Genomic DNA, 13,194 nt, shown 5'->3' on the forward strand with positions numbered 1-13,194 from the left:
TAAGTTACGGTGCCTTGAGTTTCCTCCCAAATCGGTTTATGTCAGTTGCCCTTGCTCTCAGAGTCATGTGACTCAGTGAACGTTTTTACAACAACGGATGGAATGAAGAATGGAAAAAAAAAACAAGACATCTATTGAACCTAAGTCGAATGGAAAAGACTCGCTATAGAGAGGGAAGTCACTGAAAAAAAAAGTCACTGTCAAATTAGGCACGCATAAGATGACTGCCAGATGGAAATGACAAACTGTGGCACTCTGGAAGGATTCTGCACTCAGCTCTCTTCCCAAGTGTCCAAGTTTCTGCTTCATTTTATATAAACCCACACTATAAATCATCAGTGATGTAATGAGGGTGTGGTTTAGGCAGAAATACATGTCTAATCAGCAGCCTCATCCATCAAAACATTGGCAAAACAAATGTACATTTTATATAAGTGCATTTTAATATGTTATAATTCAAGATATGTCAAATATGTATTTTTTAAAGTTTATTTATTTTGGGGCGCCTGGGTGGCGCAGTCGGTTAAGCGTCCGACTTCAGCCAGGTCACGATCTCGCGGTCCGTGGGTTCGAGCCCCACGTCGGGCTCTGGGCTGATGGCTCGGAGCCTGGAGCCTGTTTCCGATTCTGTGTCTCCCTCTCTCTCTGCCCCTCCCCCATTCATGCTCTGTCTCTCTCTGTCCCAAAAATAAATAAAAAACGTTGAAAAAAATTTTTTAAGTTTATTTATTTTGAAAGAGAGAGAGAGAGAGAGCAGGAGCAGGGGAGGGGAAGGAGGAAAGAGAGAGAGAGAGAGAGGGAAAGAAAGAATCCCAAGCAGGCTCCACACTGTCAGCACAGAGCCCGATGTGGGGCTCGATCTCACAAACTATGAGGTCATGACCTGAGCCAATATCAAGAGTCAGACGCTTCACTGACTGAGCCATTTAGGAGGCCATTTCTGTTTTGTGTGTGTGTGTTGTTTTTTTAGTTTATTTATCTTGAGAGAGAGAGAGTGTGTGCGTGAACATGAGTGGGGGAGGGGCAGAGAGGGACGAGAGAGAGGTCAGATGTGTATTTTTTGTGATTCTCCTCCTTACTGACTTTGAACCGACCTCAATCACACCAAATAAGAAGGATCCTATAGTTTGATTACCAAAATTATCAATGTTACTATAATCAAGTTGATGAGACAAATACAGGATCTCCATTTTGCAACAAGCAAGTGGGTTCAAGAGACTTGACCAAGGTCCCTTAGCAGGTAAGGGGTCGGTATCTGAACCCAAGTCTGATGCGAAAGCTCACGTCTTCGCCGTCTCTCAGTGACCGGTGGGGTGGATGGCTCAGTGCCCCAGACCACAGCCTGGCCCTCCAGATGCTGATTAGTCTCTGAGTCCTGCCCTTGCCCACCCCTAACCCCTTAGCTTCTTACCTTAGGGCCTGGGCGTCCTGGGTAACCTGGGAGACCTGGCAACCCCAGCTTGCCCTGCAGAAAAATTATGGGACAGAGGTCAGGAGTTGAACCCTGAGGATCAGGAAAGAAAGGGCAGGACGGCTGGGACAGGGGGGCGGGGACAACAGCGTAGAATTCAGAGAAACGTGAGTTCAAGTCTTGGCTCCTGCCTGCTACAGGCATGTCTTTGGGCAACTCATTCCATTCCATTCTGTTGCGAACCTCAGTTTCTTTGTCTGCAAAATGGGGGTAAAAATGCCCGTCGCCTGCGGTGGGGATAAAAATCAGATAATGTAGTACGTGCGATTTCTCTATCATGATGAGTGAAGGAATCAGAGACGGTAAGCGAGGTAGCAGTCTCCTGAGGCTGGAGACAAAACAGCCAAGGGCAGAAGGCAAAGGGCCAGGGAACACCTTCGCTGCAGGATGGGAAGCTGGAGGGTAGACTGGAGAGGGTGACCACGGTCCATTCACCTTCTCCCCAGCTGAGCCTGGGGGCCCCTCCTCGCCGGCCAGCCCCTCCTGCCCCTTCAGCCCTTCGGGACCATCTTCTCCCCGAGGACCGGGGGGCCCGGGGGGTCCCTGCAATAGAAAGGCGGTATCAGGGGGCGCCTGGGTGGCGCAGTCGGTTGAGCGTCCGACTTCAGCCAGGTCACGATCTCGCGGTCCGCGAGTTCGAGCCCCGCGTCGGGCTCTGGGCTGATGGCTCAGAGCCTGGAGCCTGTTTCCGATTCTGTGTCTCCCTCTCTCTCTGCCCCTCCCCCGTTCATGCTCTGTCTCTCTCTGTCCCAAAAATGAATAAACGTTGAAAAAAAATTTAAAAAAAAAAAAAAAAAAAAAAAAAGAAAGGCGGTATCAGGCCCTGTGTCACTCCGGCCGCCTCCAGCTCCCTGTCTTAGCCCGAGCACCCCCACCCCCACCAATGTCTTCCCCAAACTCCCCAGAACCACTAGATCCCTCATCTGGAAATCATCTTACCCGATCTCCTTTAAGCCCCCCATCGCCCTTGAAGCCTGGGAAGCCATCCTCTCCCTGGGGGAGAGAGAGTGTTAGAGGTCAGGGTTTCAGGGAAGGGACACAACCAGAAGCCCGTTATTAGGGCTCCCCTCAACCAGGAATCCCTTCCTTCTCACCTTCTCTCCTTTCTCCCCCTGGAGGCCACGGTTGCCAGAGGTACCCTGAAAAACAAAAGAGACCTCCAGTCCCGCTCCTGCTTCAGAAGGGCCTTCCAACTCAGTTCCCTGTCCCAAAACAGTCAGGACAGTCCCAAAAGGATATTGGACACGAGTGGAAGGGGGCAGCCTCAGAGGAGATGACCCTTCTCCAAAGCCTTGCTAGTGTGGTGTGCAAGAGGCTGCCTCTCCGCCCCTCTTCCCGCTGGCAGCCTCCCAAGGTCATCTGTGTGGGGGTGTGCAGGGAAGGCCAAATTTCCGAGTAATTGATTCCAATCTCCCAGGGACACAGTGTCCACAGTTCCTTCTGGCAGGAGAATGAGGATGAACATTCCAGGCCCCAGTCTCATTCTAAAGGCAAAGGAATGTTCCCCATTGTGCTGGCTACAATGCGACTCTGTGCCTGGCAACAAAGCCAGTCTGTGCTTAGCTACACCAAGGCTGCTCAGTTCAAGCCCAGGTGCCCAAACCCCGGGCTTGGGTTGCAGTGAAAACTGCACTTGGCTACAATGCGACTGAGCTCAGAGACTATAAAGAAATTGCACTTGGATACAGCCTAACTGTGTTTTGACAATAGCATGACTGTCTCCAGCCACAGAAAGACACATGTAACTGAGCTCAGAGACTGTAATGAAATTGCACTTGGATACAACATAACTGTGTTTTGACGATAGCATGACCGTCTCCAGCCACAGAGACACAAGGTTTAACTGAGCTCAAAGACGACAATGAAGTTGTACTTAAATACAGTAGAAGTATTTTGACCCTCGCCTGCCTCCGGGCAAGTCCTTTGACTGCAGTGTAACCAAGCTTGGCTACCGTGATTCTCTGACCCTGGCTACAACGAAACTAGACTCAGCTACAACATGGCCTTCAACTCGCTCTCTATAATTATGGCTGGTTACGACATAACTCTGACTTTGGCCACCCATAGGACTCTGTGGCCAGCTGCAATAGAACCACCTCCTTGGCTCAGAGATAACTGAGCTTACCTCCAGTGCAAAAATGTGACAAGTTGCCTCTTGGCTACCACCAAACTCTGTTCTCAGACCACAGGTACCATACTTGGCTACAACGTGACTGGACTCATACAAATGTGAAGTCCAACGTCCCTGCCCTCGGTCAACAGTACGGCTCTTGGCTTATCCCAGCATTTCTGTGCTTGAAGATCATATGGCCCTGGGCTTGAGGTAAGACATAAACTGTCTGCTTCACTACAGAGTGCTGATCTGAACTGAGCTTAGGCCCTTCATGGGCCTAACTATTCTCAGTTACAAGGTGACAACTACATGACGGTACCTCCCTTTGGCTGTTCAGCTCCAGGTAACACACACGTTTCTACATATTGTCACTCAGATTGAAACCCCACTCCCCCCACGCCTTTCCTGCAGATCGATACCTCTCAGCACATGTGCACAGGTTTACCATGAAGCTGGTGCCCTGGGGCTCATGCCAATGAATCACCCCTACTTATGCGCCCCAAACATCACCTACCTTCACACCCCGAGGTCCAGGATAGCCCGGGGGTCCTGCTGACCCTGGTGGACCCTGGGATGGAGATAAGGTCAGTGCCGTCCTGTCCTTCCCCCTCCATGTTACCAGTGCCCTCATTCCTCTCCTCATGAGCCCCTGACTCCTGGCCCTGCCCTACCAACCCTCATCGCCAACCCGGCCTCTCTCCAGGCCACTCACCTGGGCCCCTTTCTCTCCTGTGGGACCCTCATGGCCCGGGTGACCCTGGGGAAAGAAGTTGTCAGGGACCTGGATTTGCCATCCAAATTCCCAAGCCTCCCCCTCCCCCTCCCCCTTCTGCCAGCACCCACTTCTCACCGGAGGGCCATCAGATCCTTGAATGCCTGGAATACCTGGGTTTCCAGGGGGGCCCTGAAAGAAGGTGAACAGTAGGGAGAGACGCAGAGTCTCAGTCTGGCATCCCACCAAGAACAGCCCTACTCAGACATGCAGCGACATCAAGGCCACAGAACAAGCACACCCCACGGGCTGCGAAACCTCTCCCTAGCTCTGCCCAGTCTTACTGAGTGACCCTGGGCCAGCCCCTTTCCCTCTCTGAGCCTCAGAAATCCTTCACTCCTGGGAGAGTGGAGACAAAGGAGGTAAAAACAGGGTGAGGAACACGTTGGGCTGGGGGACTCCCCAGCTATAGCCCTTTCTTTAGAAGTGCCTCCGCCTTCATCTGAGAGAGGTGGGCCCAGGCAGGCATGAGGTGACCCCCTGTGTTCTGCAAATAGTTGGTAGGTCCAGAGGCGGGCACTGGGTCCAACTAAACCAATCATTTTCTTCTGAGAATTTGAGGTAAGCGACGTCTCACTTCATAGGAACTATGATCAGGTGGGTTTAGGTAAAGAAACTATAAGGCCATGCGGAGCTGGGGGCTGAAATGGTGATAAATCGTGCAGAAACGGGACTGGCGGGGGGTGGACAAAGACACGTGCAGGAAAAAGCCTGTCTGCTTGAGGGAGAGGGAACACATGTGCCGGGGAATAAAGATGACACCACAGACCCCAGAGAAAGGCCTTCCGGGCCCATGGATCTCGCTAATATTTTTGATGACGGTGGCTTCTGTGGGTTCCCCTAAATCCTGACAATGTGCCCTTATTTCCATTTCTCCCAATCAACCCTTTCCCGTCAGTGATTTTTTTTTTTTTTTAAACTCTCAGCTTGCTGAAGGATTGTTGCGATTCACCATTATCCAGGGCTAACCACAGGGCCCTGGTGGGAAGCTTTTCCTGCAGCAGAATTGAAGGAAGAAGACAGGAGAAGGTGGTGGTAGGTGGGGTTGTCACTCACCTTCTCCCCAGGAGTGCCAATGGGCCCCTGGGGGCCAGGGAGTCCCTGGGGACATAAAGAAAGAAAAAAAAAAAAAGGAAGGTGAAGGAAGACATGAGAAATGAGCAATGAGCTGGGGAGTGGGGAGGCTGGGAGGGGTCTGTGACCATGGCCGACTACTGTCAAACCCCGGTTATTGAAATCGATAGCTCAAACCTGGGATCCAGGATTTCCCTGCTGTCCTGGAGGACCTGGTTCTCCTGGAGGACCCTGGGGAGAAAGTGGGGGTGCTGTGACTCTGGAAGGGACCCCAGCGTGGAGGTGCCAGTGAAGTTGACAAGGGGGCCAGGGGAGTGCACAGGGATATGGACAGATGGCCACGGGGTCAGCGCATCAGAAAGCGCTAGGGGTCAGAAGGCGGGACACGTACCACATTTCCCTTGGCTCCCGGAGCACCATCAATCCCAAGTACACCCTGGGGGAGGAGAGGGTGTGAGACCTGGGCAGATACCACACAGGAGCCTGAGTCTGAGACACCGAGAGGTACAGGTGGGAAGATGAGCAGGCAGCAGAATCAGGTAACAGAAATGGGCACGCAGAGGAGACAGAGGTGAGAGGAAGACAAGCAGAGAGGTGGACAGATAGCGACAGTCTCACCGGGCGTCCCAGGGGACCAGGGGAGCCTCTAGGGCCGATCAGTCCTCGGGGTCCCTGCAAGGAGGTAGGAGCATTATTCCAGCACCCCTGCTCTGAGGCCCCGGGAGTCCTGGCTCCCTCCCCTGGGCCAGGCAAAGGGGCCTGAGGGCCCTGGTACTCACCGGTTCCCCAGCCTGGCCTGTGGGCCCCGGAGGTCCCTCTGCTCCCTGTGGGAAAGCATTCATCACTCGGTGGGGGGGGGGGGGAGTATAACCCTCAGAAAACCACCTTCCCTCATCTGGGCACCTCTTCCAGGGGATCCCAGAGCCAGAGTGTAAGGCAGTAACCAACAGACTGAGCACACGTGATTCAGTTCGGGCCCCTGACCCCAAACCTGAGTCCCACCTACCAACTCTGGTACTAGCTCCCAGCCCTCAGTCTACCTTTTTGAGCCCCACTGACGATCCTGGCCCTCCAGCACAGACCCTCACCTCTCACCCCGGCCCCTGAAGACTCCATTCCTCTCTGACTCTCACTCTAAACCATTCCCTCTCTTCCCCAAACTTACCTTCTCACCATCCTCTCCTGGGGGGCCAGGTTGCCCCACATGGCCAAAGTCACCCTGGAGTTAGGAGGGGGGGGCGTTCAGAGTGGAGATGTGAGGGTAGAGACCAGCCTCCCAGGGAAGGACATGCGGCACAGGAATGAGAGCTCGGACATGGGGATGGGGATTCTGACCCTGGGGGTGGGGAGGGCATCCTGAATACTGGGAGGCTTGACATGCAGGAGGGGCCTCACACACTCACCCTTTGGCCCTTCTCACCAGGCAGCCCTGGCAGGCCGTCAAAGCCCCGATCACCCTGCACAAAGAGACACCGCCTGAACCCCGAATCCTCGACCCAACCGTCCCTCCAAGTCCCGAACCTGACCTTATCACCTACCTTAGGTCCTGTGTCCCCTGGGAGGCCCCGGGCCCCATCTGCTCCAGAGCGGCCCTGTCAGGGAGGTGACAACATCAAGACACCCATCGCTGTCTGTTGAGCTCCTCCCTCGTGAAGAATCCTGGGGGATTCTCTGTGTATCAGTTTAACCTCCCAAACACATCTCAAACCCGTCCACTGTTCTTTATCTCCAGGCCCTTTCCCCGAGTGCACATCACCAGGATCACAAAAATTAAAATCTCCGGTCTCCATTAATTGTCCCAGTTCTTCATTCCCCGCTGCATTTAAAAATTGTCTGGAATTATCTTGCTCATCATCTCCCTCAGTATACCAGTCTTTTCTTTCGCGCATGCTGTTCCTTCTACCGGAATGCCCTTCCTCTCCTGTTTACTTGGTTATACCTCAGACCTCAGTTCAAGCATCATTCTCTCTAGAAAGTCCTCCTTGGCTCTGTGACCTGACCAGATCCCTTTGTGACAAACTCAGTGGAGCTGCCATTCTCTGTCCTCGGTGCCCTTATCCCACCAATGACACCAGCAGACCCTGTGGGCACGGAGCCAAGACTCCTGTTGGGTGTTGAGGGATAGATGAGGGATGGCCTAAAGACTTACGAGTTACTCACCATCTTTCCCTCCCGGCCAGGGGGCCCAAGAGGTCCCTGAAGGCCTCGGGGACCCTAGGAGAGAAAAGGAGGAAGAAAAAGGAGAACAAGAAGGAGAAAGGACTTATTTTTAATCATTCTCTAGGAAGGGCAGCAGTTGCAAAGGTATCGTCAGCCCCTTTGTCATTGTCCTCAAACAGCACTTTATCCTGTGGCTCCGGGAGAAGACCCTTCCCCTCCAATCCTGGCCCCATCCCCACCAGCCTCACCTGTGGCCCCATTTCTCCCATCTCTCCTTTCTGACCGGGATATCCAGGGAGACCCTTGGAGGAAAGAGATGGGGAAATGGAATTAGAGGGAGGTTGCCTTTCTCCACTGATGTGTCCCCCTCCTCTGTACAGTCTCCTTACTCACCACAGGGCCTGGGCGCCCAGTGAGCCCCACCGGGCCAGGAGGACCTTTCATAGACAGCTGGAAAGATGGGGGAAAGAGATCCTCAGGTCTCCCACAAAACCCCAACACCCTCCAAAAGAGCATCTTCAGGAGACAAACATCCACCTGCCCCCCAACTAGCCTCCATTATCCCCATCTCTGTCACTCCCTCAATGTCCTCCCATTACCCCCCATTGGTCCCCTGATTATCTTCCACTCACCTGAGCCTGTTGCAGGACTGCCTGCGCCTGGGCTTGCTGGAAGGAGACTGGGGGTCCTTTGAGGGAGCTGCTTGCAAACTGGAACTAGGGGCAGCTAGTCATGAGGGGGCCCAAGGAGAGGCCCCTCCTGGGTCAGGACTACACCCCCAAGGATGTGCTACCCTATCCCCCTCTTACCGGCATCATGATCACAGTGCCTGGTAGACCCCGGATGCCATCGATGCCAGGGATTCCGGGGAGGCCAGCAGGACCCTGAGAGAGGGAGAGACACAGAGGGGGATGGAGGCAGAGAGATAGACAGACAGAGATGAGAGATAGAGATAGAGGGGGAGAGGGGAGAGACCGAGACACAGGGAGAAAGACAGAGATGAAGGACACTCAGGGATAGAGACAGATGGAAGGACAAAAGCAGGGGATACACCCCCAGAGACAGGACATGGGCCAGAGTGACAATTCACAGATGGAAAGAGAGATGAGCAAGTGGGGCCAGTGCCAGCTTCAGTGTGGTGTCCTCAGTCCCTGCCTCCCAGATCCATGTTCAGACATACACGTGCCCACCTTCGGCCACATGGCCCAAAACCTCACCCCCCCAAAAAGGATACAACCCAGAGGGAGTCTCTTACCGGTAGACCAGGGTCTCCAGGGAATCCTGGGGGGCCGGGAGGGCCTGAGGGGCCGACCACCCCCTGTTGGGGACAGAGAACAGAGGTTCATAAGGAGTGCAAAGCTCGAGCCAGGCCAACTTCCGACCCACCACTGACTCTGACCCCATGCAGACCTCCTCACCCATCACTGAGCCATTCCTGGCCCCTCAGTACTATATTGACCCATACCTCCCCCCAACTTTACATCCCAACCCCTATTTTGATTCACCCTTTGAGCCTCAAATATGCAATAATCTTTTAACAATATGGCAATGTTACACCTCAACCCTCCACCCCAGGGTCTCAAATACCCCAACTAGAATAGAAAGGAAGAGGGGGGTGCAGCCATCACTCACCCGGGGTCCTGGGGCTCCTGGAGGTCCCTCAAACTGCTGTCCCTGAGGGATAAATGAGTGTGACCCCCATTCTAGCCCAGACCTCTCCACCTCCTCCTAGCCCCAGGCCCCTCACCTGTTCAATCACTGCTGGTTCCCCTTTTGCTCCCTTCTCTCCAGCACCCTGGGGCAGGGGAATGAACAGAAAAGAGATGTGAGCCCTGATCATGGTCAAGAAGAGCATGAACTTCAGGGTGTGCTGTGGGGTCCTAATCCTGGAGCTGCCTCTCACTATCTGGTGACGGGGAACAACTTATTTGACTCCTATGGCCTCACCTGCAGAGTCAGTAGGCAAATGATAACAGTGTATGTCCCCCAGGAAGAAGAATAAATGAAAACAATGGTGGACACATAACAAGCCCTCAGGGTAGGTTGGCTATGAGCATTCCCCTCTTCCCTTGCCCAATACCAAGGGCTAGAACCTGGGACCCTTTCCAGTCTGCACTATTTTCTGAAGCAATCTTGTCCAATCCCTTGGCTAAAGGTAGCATCCCTCCGGTTGAGGGTTCCCAAGTCTTTATCTCCAGCCTAGACCATGTCCCTTGAACTCCAGAATCTTCTAAACAATCACCCACTTGGCATCTCCATTTGGATGCCAAGCAGGGGTTGCCAATTTAGCACATCCAAAATGGGACCCTTGATGCTTTCCACCCGCTCTTCCTTTAGGCGTCCCCATCTTGTTCAAAGGTGCCACCATGCATCGGCTAAGTCATCCCCGCATCTTTCTCCATCTCCAGTAGTAAGACAGGCCCAGATCTGTCCACTTCTTTCTGTCCCCACTGTCACCACCTTGCTCCAGGTCACCAGGCTCTTGCTGCACAGACCACTGGTTTCCCTGCTGCCCCTCTGGCTCCCCCTACAGTCCATATGCTGTTCAGCAGCCAGAAAGAGCTTTTAAAGCTCCAAGTCCGATCAGGCTCCATGAGCTTGATCAAGAGGTTTCTCATCACGCTTGGACTAAAGGCCAAACGCATAATTCTATACACAGAGCCATCCATTCGCGAAGTTCCTGTCACATCAGCATAGTGATAATATTTAGCAACTACAGTGGGGTGGTGGGAAGGCATTCTAGGCAAGATTAAAAGAAGGCAAAAGAGAAAATGTGGTCCTATGTGGTTCCAGGCAGGACCTCCTCCCCGCCCCGCCCCCCACCCAAATACTCAGACTCACAGAAAAAATCTGGAACTGAGTCTGTGACGGCTGCTCTGCTGCCCGGAAGACAGGGACAATGGTAGGGCCACCTCCTTCTTTGTCTTCTTTGGCTAACTTAGTCTCCAGGGTCCTCAGTTCTGTTCCACTGTCAGGGTCCAGAGGCCCCTGAGAACATTGTGACAGACCCAAGTTTGTCCCTGATGTCCTCATTGTCTGCCACCACCAGTTCCCAGGACTTTCCCTTCCCTTCCCTTCCAGCCCCGTCCACTTCCCACCGACCTCTAGCATGGTGACATTGTGGCCAATAGTCACAGTGGTGGTCATGACCAAAGGCGTGGGAATCGGAGGTAAAGTTGAAGCTGGTGTCTCTGTTTGGGGGATGTCAGTGGAGGTCTGCAGCAGGAACAGAAGAAGTATCAGTCCCCCAGGGGAAGCTGGACCCTGCCCCCGCCCCCAGCAATGCCCAGTCCGAGGAAGGAAACAAAGGAGGAGTCCCCCAAAAAACCATCAGCGGGGTGTAAGGTAGGGGACTGGGACTGGTCAATGGAGGCAAATGTGTTCTGACTGGATCAGGACAGCCGCCAGCAGGGGGAGGCCTCTTGTGTGGAAGAAGAGCAAGGCTGGGTCAGGTCTGGGAGACCTAGAAGGCAGAGTGGGGCTGGCTCGATAACCACAGTCAAGGTCCAGTACTCGGGGCCAGACTCCAAGAAGCCCACCCCACATGTCTTCTCCCAAGGCAGAGCTCAGTGGTCAGCCAGCCAGGCCACAATTAGAGAGGCCTGGACAGCTGTAGAGAAATTTGGTCAAGGGCACAAAGAGGGTAGTAGAGGCCCAGGCCCTTCCTGAGGAAGGGGTTGGGGAGGGGTTCTTTTTCTGGGCCTGAAGTGATCATTTCTTTCTCTCCACTGAGTTAGTACATCAGTGAGAACAGATGGAATGTAACCAGTGACTCTCCCCCAACCATTGGCCTGCACCAAGGATGCCTACCCAGTGACTCACCAGCTAATGATCTCCCATTAATGACCTCTAATGATTCCTACAACCAGGGGCCCATTAGTGACTCCCTAATTAATGACCCCCATCAATATCCCCTGACTAATGATCCCACTAAGGGACTTAACCAATGACCCCTCCAACTAATAACTCACATCACTGGCTTTTATTCCTATAACTAGTTATTCCTGTAACTAGTGATCCATCAGCGGCCCCTGCAGTCAATGACTACAACCATTTACTCTCCCATCCAGTGACCTCCCCAACCAATGACCCCCTCCACAACAAGTACTAGCTAGTAGACCCTCAACTACTAAGCCTTACCAGTGACCCCCTAATCAATTATTCCCCTAACCAGTGATCCTCCAACAACAAGCAACCATGAGTGAGCCCATCTATTGCTACCCCACCAATGACCCAAACAGTAATTTCACTAATCAGTGACCCATCAATGCCTTCCCAACTAATAATCCATCAGGGACTCCCAAACCAATTATCTCATCCATGACCCCTGAAAGTCATTTCTCCAACTGGTGACTATAACTGGTGACCCCACTAGTGCCTTCTAATCAGTGGTCCCCTACTGATGACCTACCTTCCTTCCCAACTAATAATCCCCATCAATGGCCCCTTCCCATTAACCCTAAACCAGTGACAACAATAACACCAACAGTGGTCTCTATCAATGACTTCCAACAATGACCCCCACTTAGGAACCTCTCAAACATCAACCTCAATCAATATCTCCCTTTAGTGACCTCCCAACCCGCAATCTCTATCAGGAAAGCCAAATAGTGCCCCCCAATTAGACTTCTCCAATGAATAACCCTCACCAGCTACCTAGACCAATCAATCCCAAACAATGACACTCTAACTAATGAACCCATTATTCACTCCAGCTAATTGCTGCCCTTAAGCAGTAGCCTCCATCAAGAACCTCCTAATATAAGGTAATCATCTGGGTTTGCCCCTTTCCTCCAGCCCCAAAAACTGGACATTGAGGAGCAGAGATGAGAAAGCTCATAAGACAGTTCCAGCCCCCCTGCCACACAGACATAGATATCAGTCAGCTGAAACAAGTCAAAGGTCAGGGATTGGAGACCAAAGGCATAGAACTTGGATGAGGTACCAGCAGTCAGTAGGAATCAGAGACCAGAGGTCAGGCAGTCAAAGAGCAGAGGTGAGTGGCTGCAGATCCCTTACCTGGTTCTCCAGGGAGCCAGGAGGTAGGCTTGGGGTCAAAGTCTCCTTGTTCTTCTTCTTCTTCCTGCCCTTCCCCTTACGACCTCGCCCTTTTTTCTTCCCTTTTCCCTTCCCCTTACGTCGAGGGGCTGGAGTTTCTGGCTCACCCTGGGGGGCCTGGGAAGAGGACCTCCATCAGGTCCAGAGCCCCTCAGTGGAGCCCCCATGGCTCAGTCATCTGGGACCATGCTGGCACATGGCTCATTGATCCCATGTTTTGAACCCAGGGCTCACTCAGTCCTGTGACCTAGGGTCAAACACACGATCTGGATCCAAGAATCACTCAGTTATGTGACTTAGATCAAGGTCACTCATGCCTAGGATCTTCTTGAGGGCAGGAGTCACTCAGTCCCAGGTAGGGGTCAGAATTCACTCATTCCTGAGATCTGGATCCAGGGATGATTCAGCCTGACCTCAGGACAAATGCCTCACTTACCCCTGTGGCTACAGGGTCCAGGTTGTCACAGCCAGGAAGGTACCGTTCACAGGCCTGGAAGGCAGCCTGAGGATCTGGACTTATCAGCAACTCCTGAATATCTCCCTGGA

The 13,194-nt window shown here is 53.0% G+C and overlaps 1 protein-coding gene and 1 long non-coding RNA gene across 4 annotated transcripts in view; one reads left to right on the forward strand and one right to left on the reverse strand.

Annotated features, from left to right (window-relative positions):
* Positions 1-13,194, reverse strand: part of COL5A3 (collagen type V alpha 3 chain) — a 36,025-nt gene that overhangs the window by 17,449 nt on the left and 5,382 nt on the right. For all 3 annotated transcript variants that reach the window (XM_047849509.1, XM_047849508.1, XM_047849510.1), the window contains 27 exons: positions 13,085-13,189; positions 12,610-12,765; positions 10,693-10,806; positions 10,432-10,578; positions 9,338-9,385; positions 9,223-9,264; positions 8,846-8,908; positions 8,400-8,474; positions 8,223-8,306; positions 7,984-8,040; positions 7,839-7,892; positions 7,591-7,644; positions 6,969-7,022; positions 6,834-6,887; positions 6,596-6,649; positions 6,210-6,254; positions 6,049-6,102; positions 5,822-5,866; positions 5,608-5,661; positions 5,413-5,457; positions 4,435-4,488; positions 4,297-4,341; positions 4,099-4,152; positions 2,566-2,610; positions 2,411-2,464; positions 1,907-2,014; positions 1,412-1,465 (listed from right to left, as the gene is read on the reverse strand). In XM_047849509.1, the coding sequence (XP_047705465.1) occupies positions 1,412-1,465; positions 1,907-2,014; positions 2,411-2,464; positions 2,566-2,610; positions 4,099-4,152; positions 4,297-4,341; positions 4,435-4,488; positions 5,413-5,457; positions 5,608-5,661; positions 5,822-5,866; positions 6,049-6,102; positions 6,210-6,254; positions 6,596-6,649; positions 6,834-6,887; positions 6,969-7,022; positions 7,591-7,644; positions 7,839-7,892; positions 7,984-8,040; positions 8,223-8,306; positions 8,400-8,474; positions 8,846-8,908; positions 9,223-9,264; positions 9,338-9,385; positions 10,432-10,578; positions 10,693-10,806; positions 12,610-12,765; positions 13,085-13,189 (1,818 nt within the window). The remainder of the gene's footprint in view (positions 1-1,411; positions 1,466-1,906; positions 2,015-2,410; positions 2,465-2,565; positions 2,611-4,098; positions 4,153-4,296; positions 4,342-4,434; positions 4,489-5,412; positions 5,458-5,607; positions 5,662-5,821; positions 5,867-6,048; positions 6,103-6,209; positions 6,255-6,595; positions 6,650-6,833; positions 6,888-6,968; positions 7,023-7,590; positions 7,645-7,838; positions 7,893-7,983; positions 8,041-8,222; positions 8,307-8,399; positions 8,475-8,845; positions 8,909-9,222; positions 9,265-9,337; positions 9,386-10,431; positions 10,579-10,692; positions 10,807-12,609; positions 12,766-13,084; positions 13,190-13,194) is intronic.
* On the forward strand, positions 3,604-6,933 carry LOC125160519 (uncharacterized). The gene is made up of 3 exons (XR_007150272.1): positions 3,604-3,794; positions 5,283-5,391; positions 6,854-6,933. It is a non-coding gene; the product is annotated as an uncharacterized LOC125160519 (long non-coding RNA).

The sequence above is a fragment of the Prionailurus viverrinus genome, chromosome A2, assembly GCF_022837055.1.
Source record: "Prionailurus viverrinus isolate Anna chromosome A2, UM_Priviv_1.0, whole genome shotgun sequence".
NCBI lineage: Eukaryota > Metazoa > Chordata > Mammalia > Carnivora > Felidae > Prionailurus > Prionailurus viverrinus.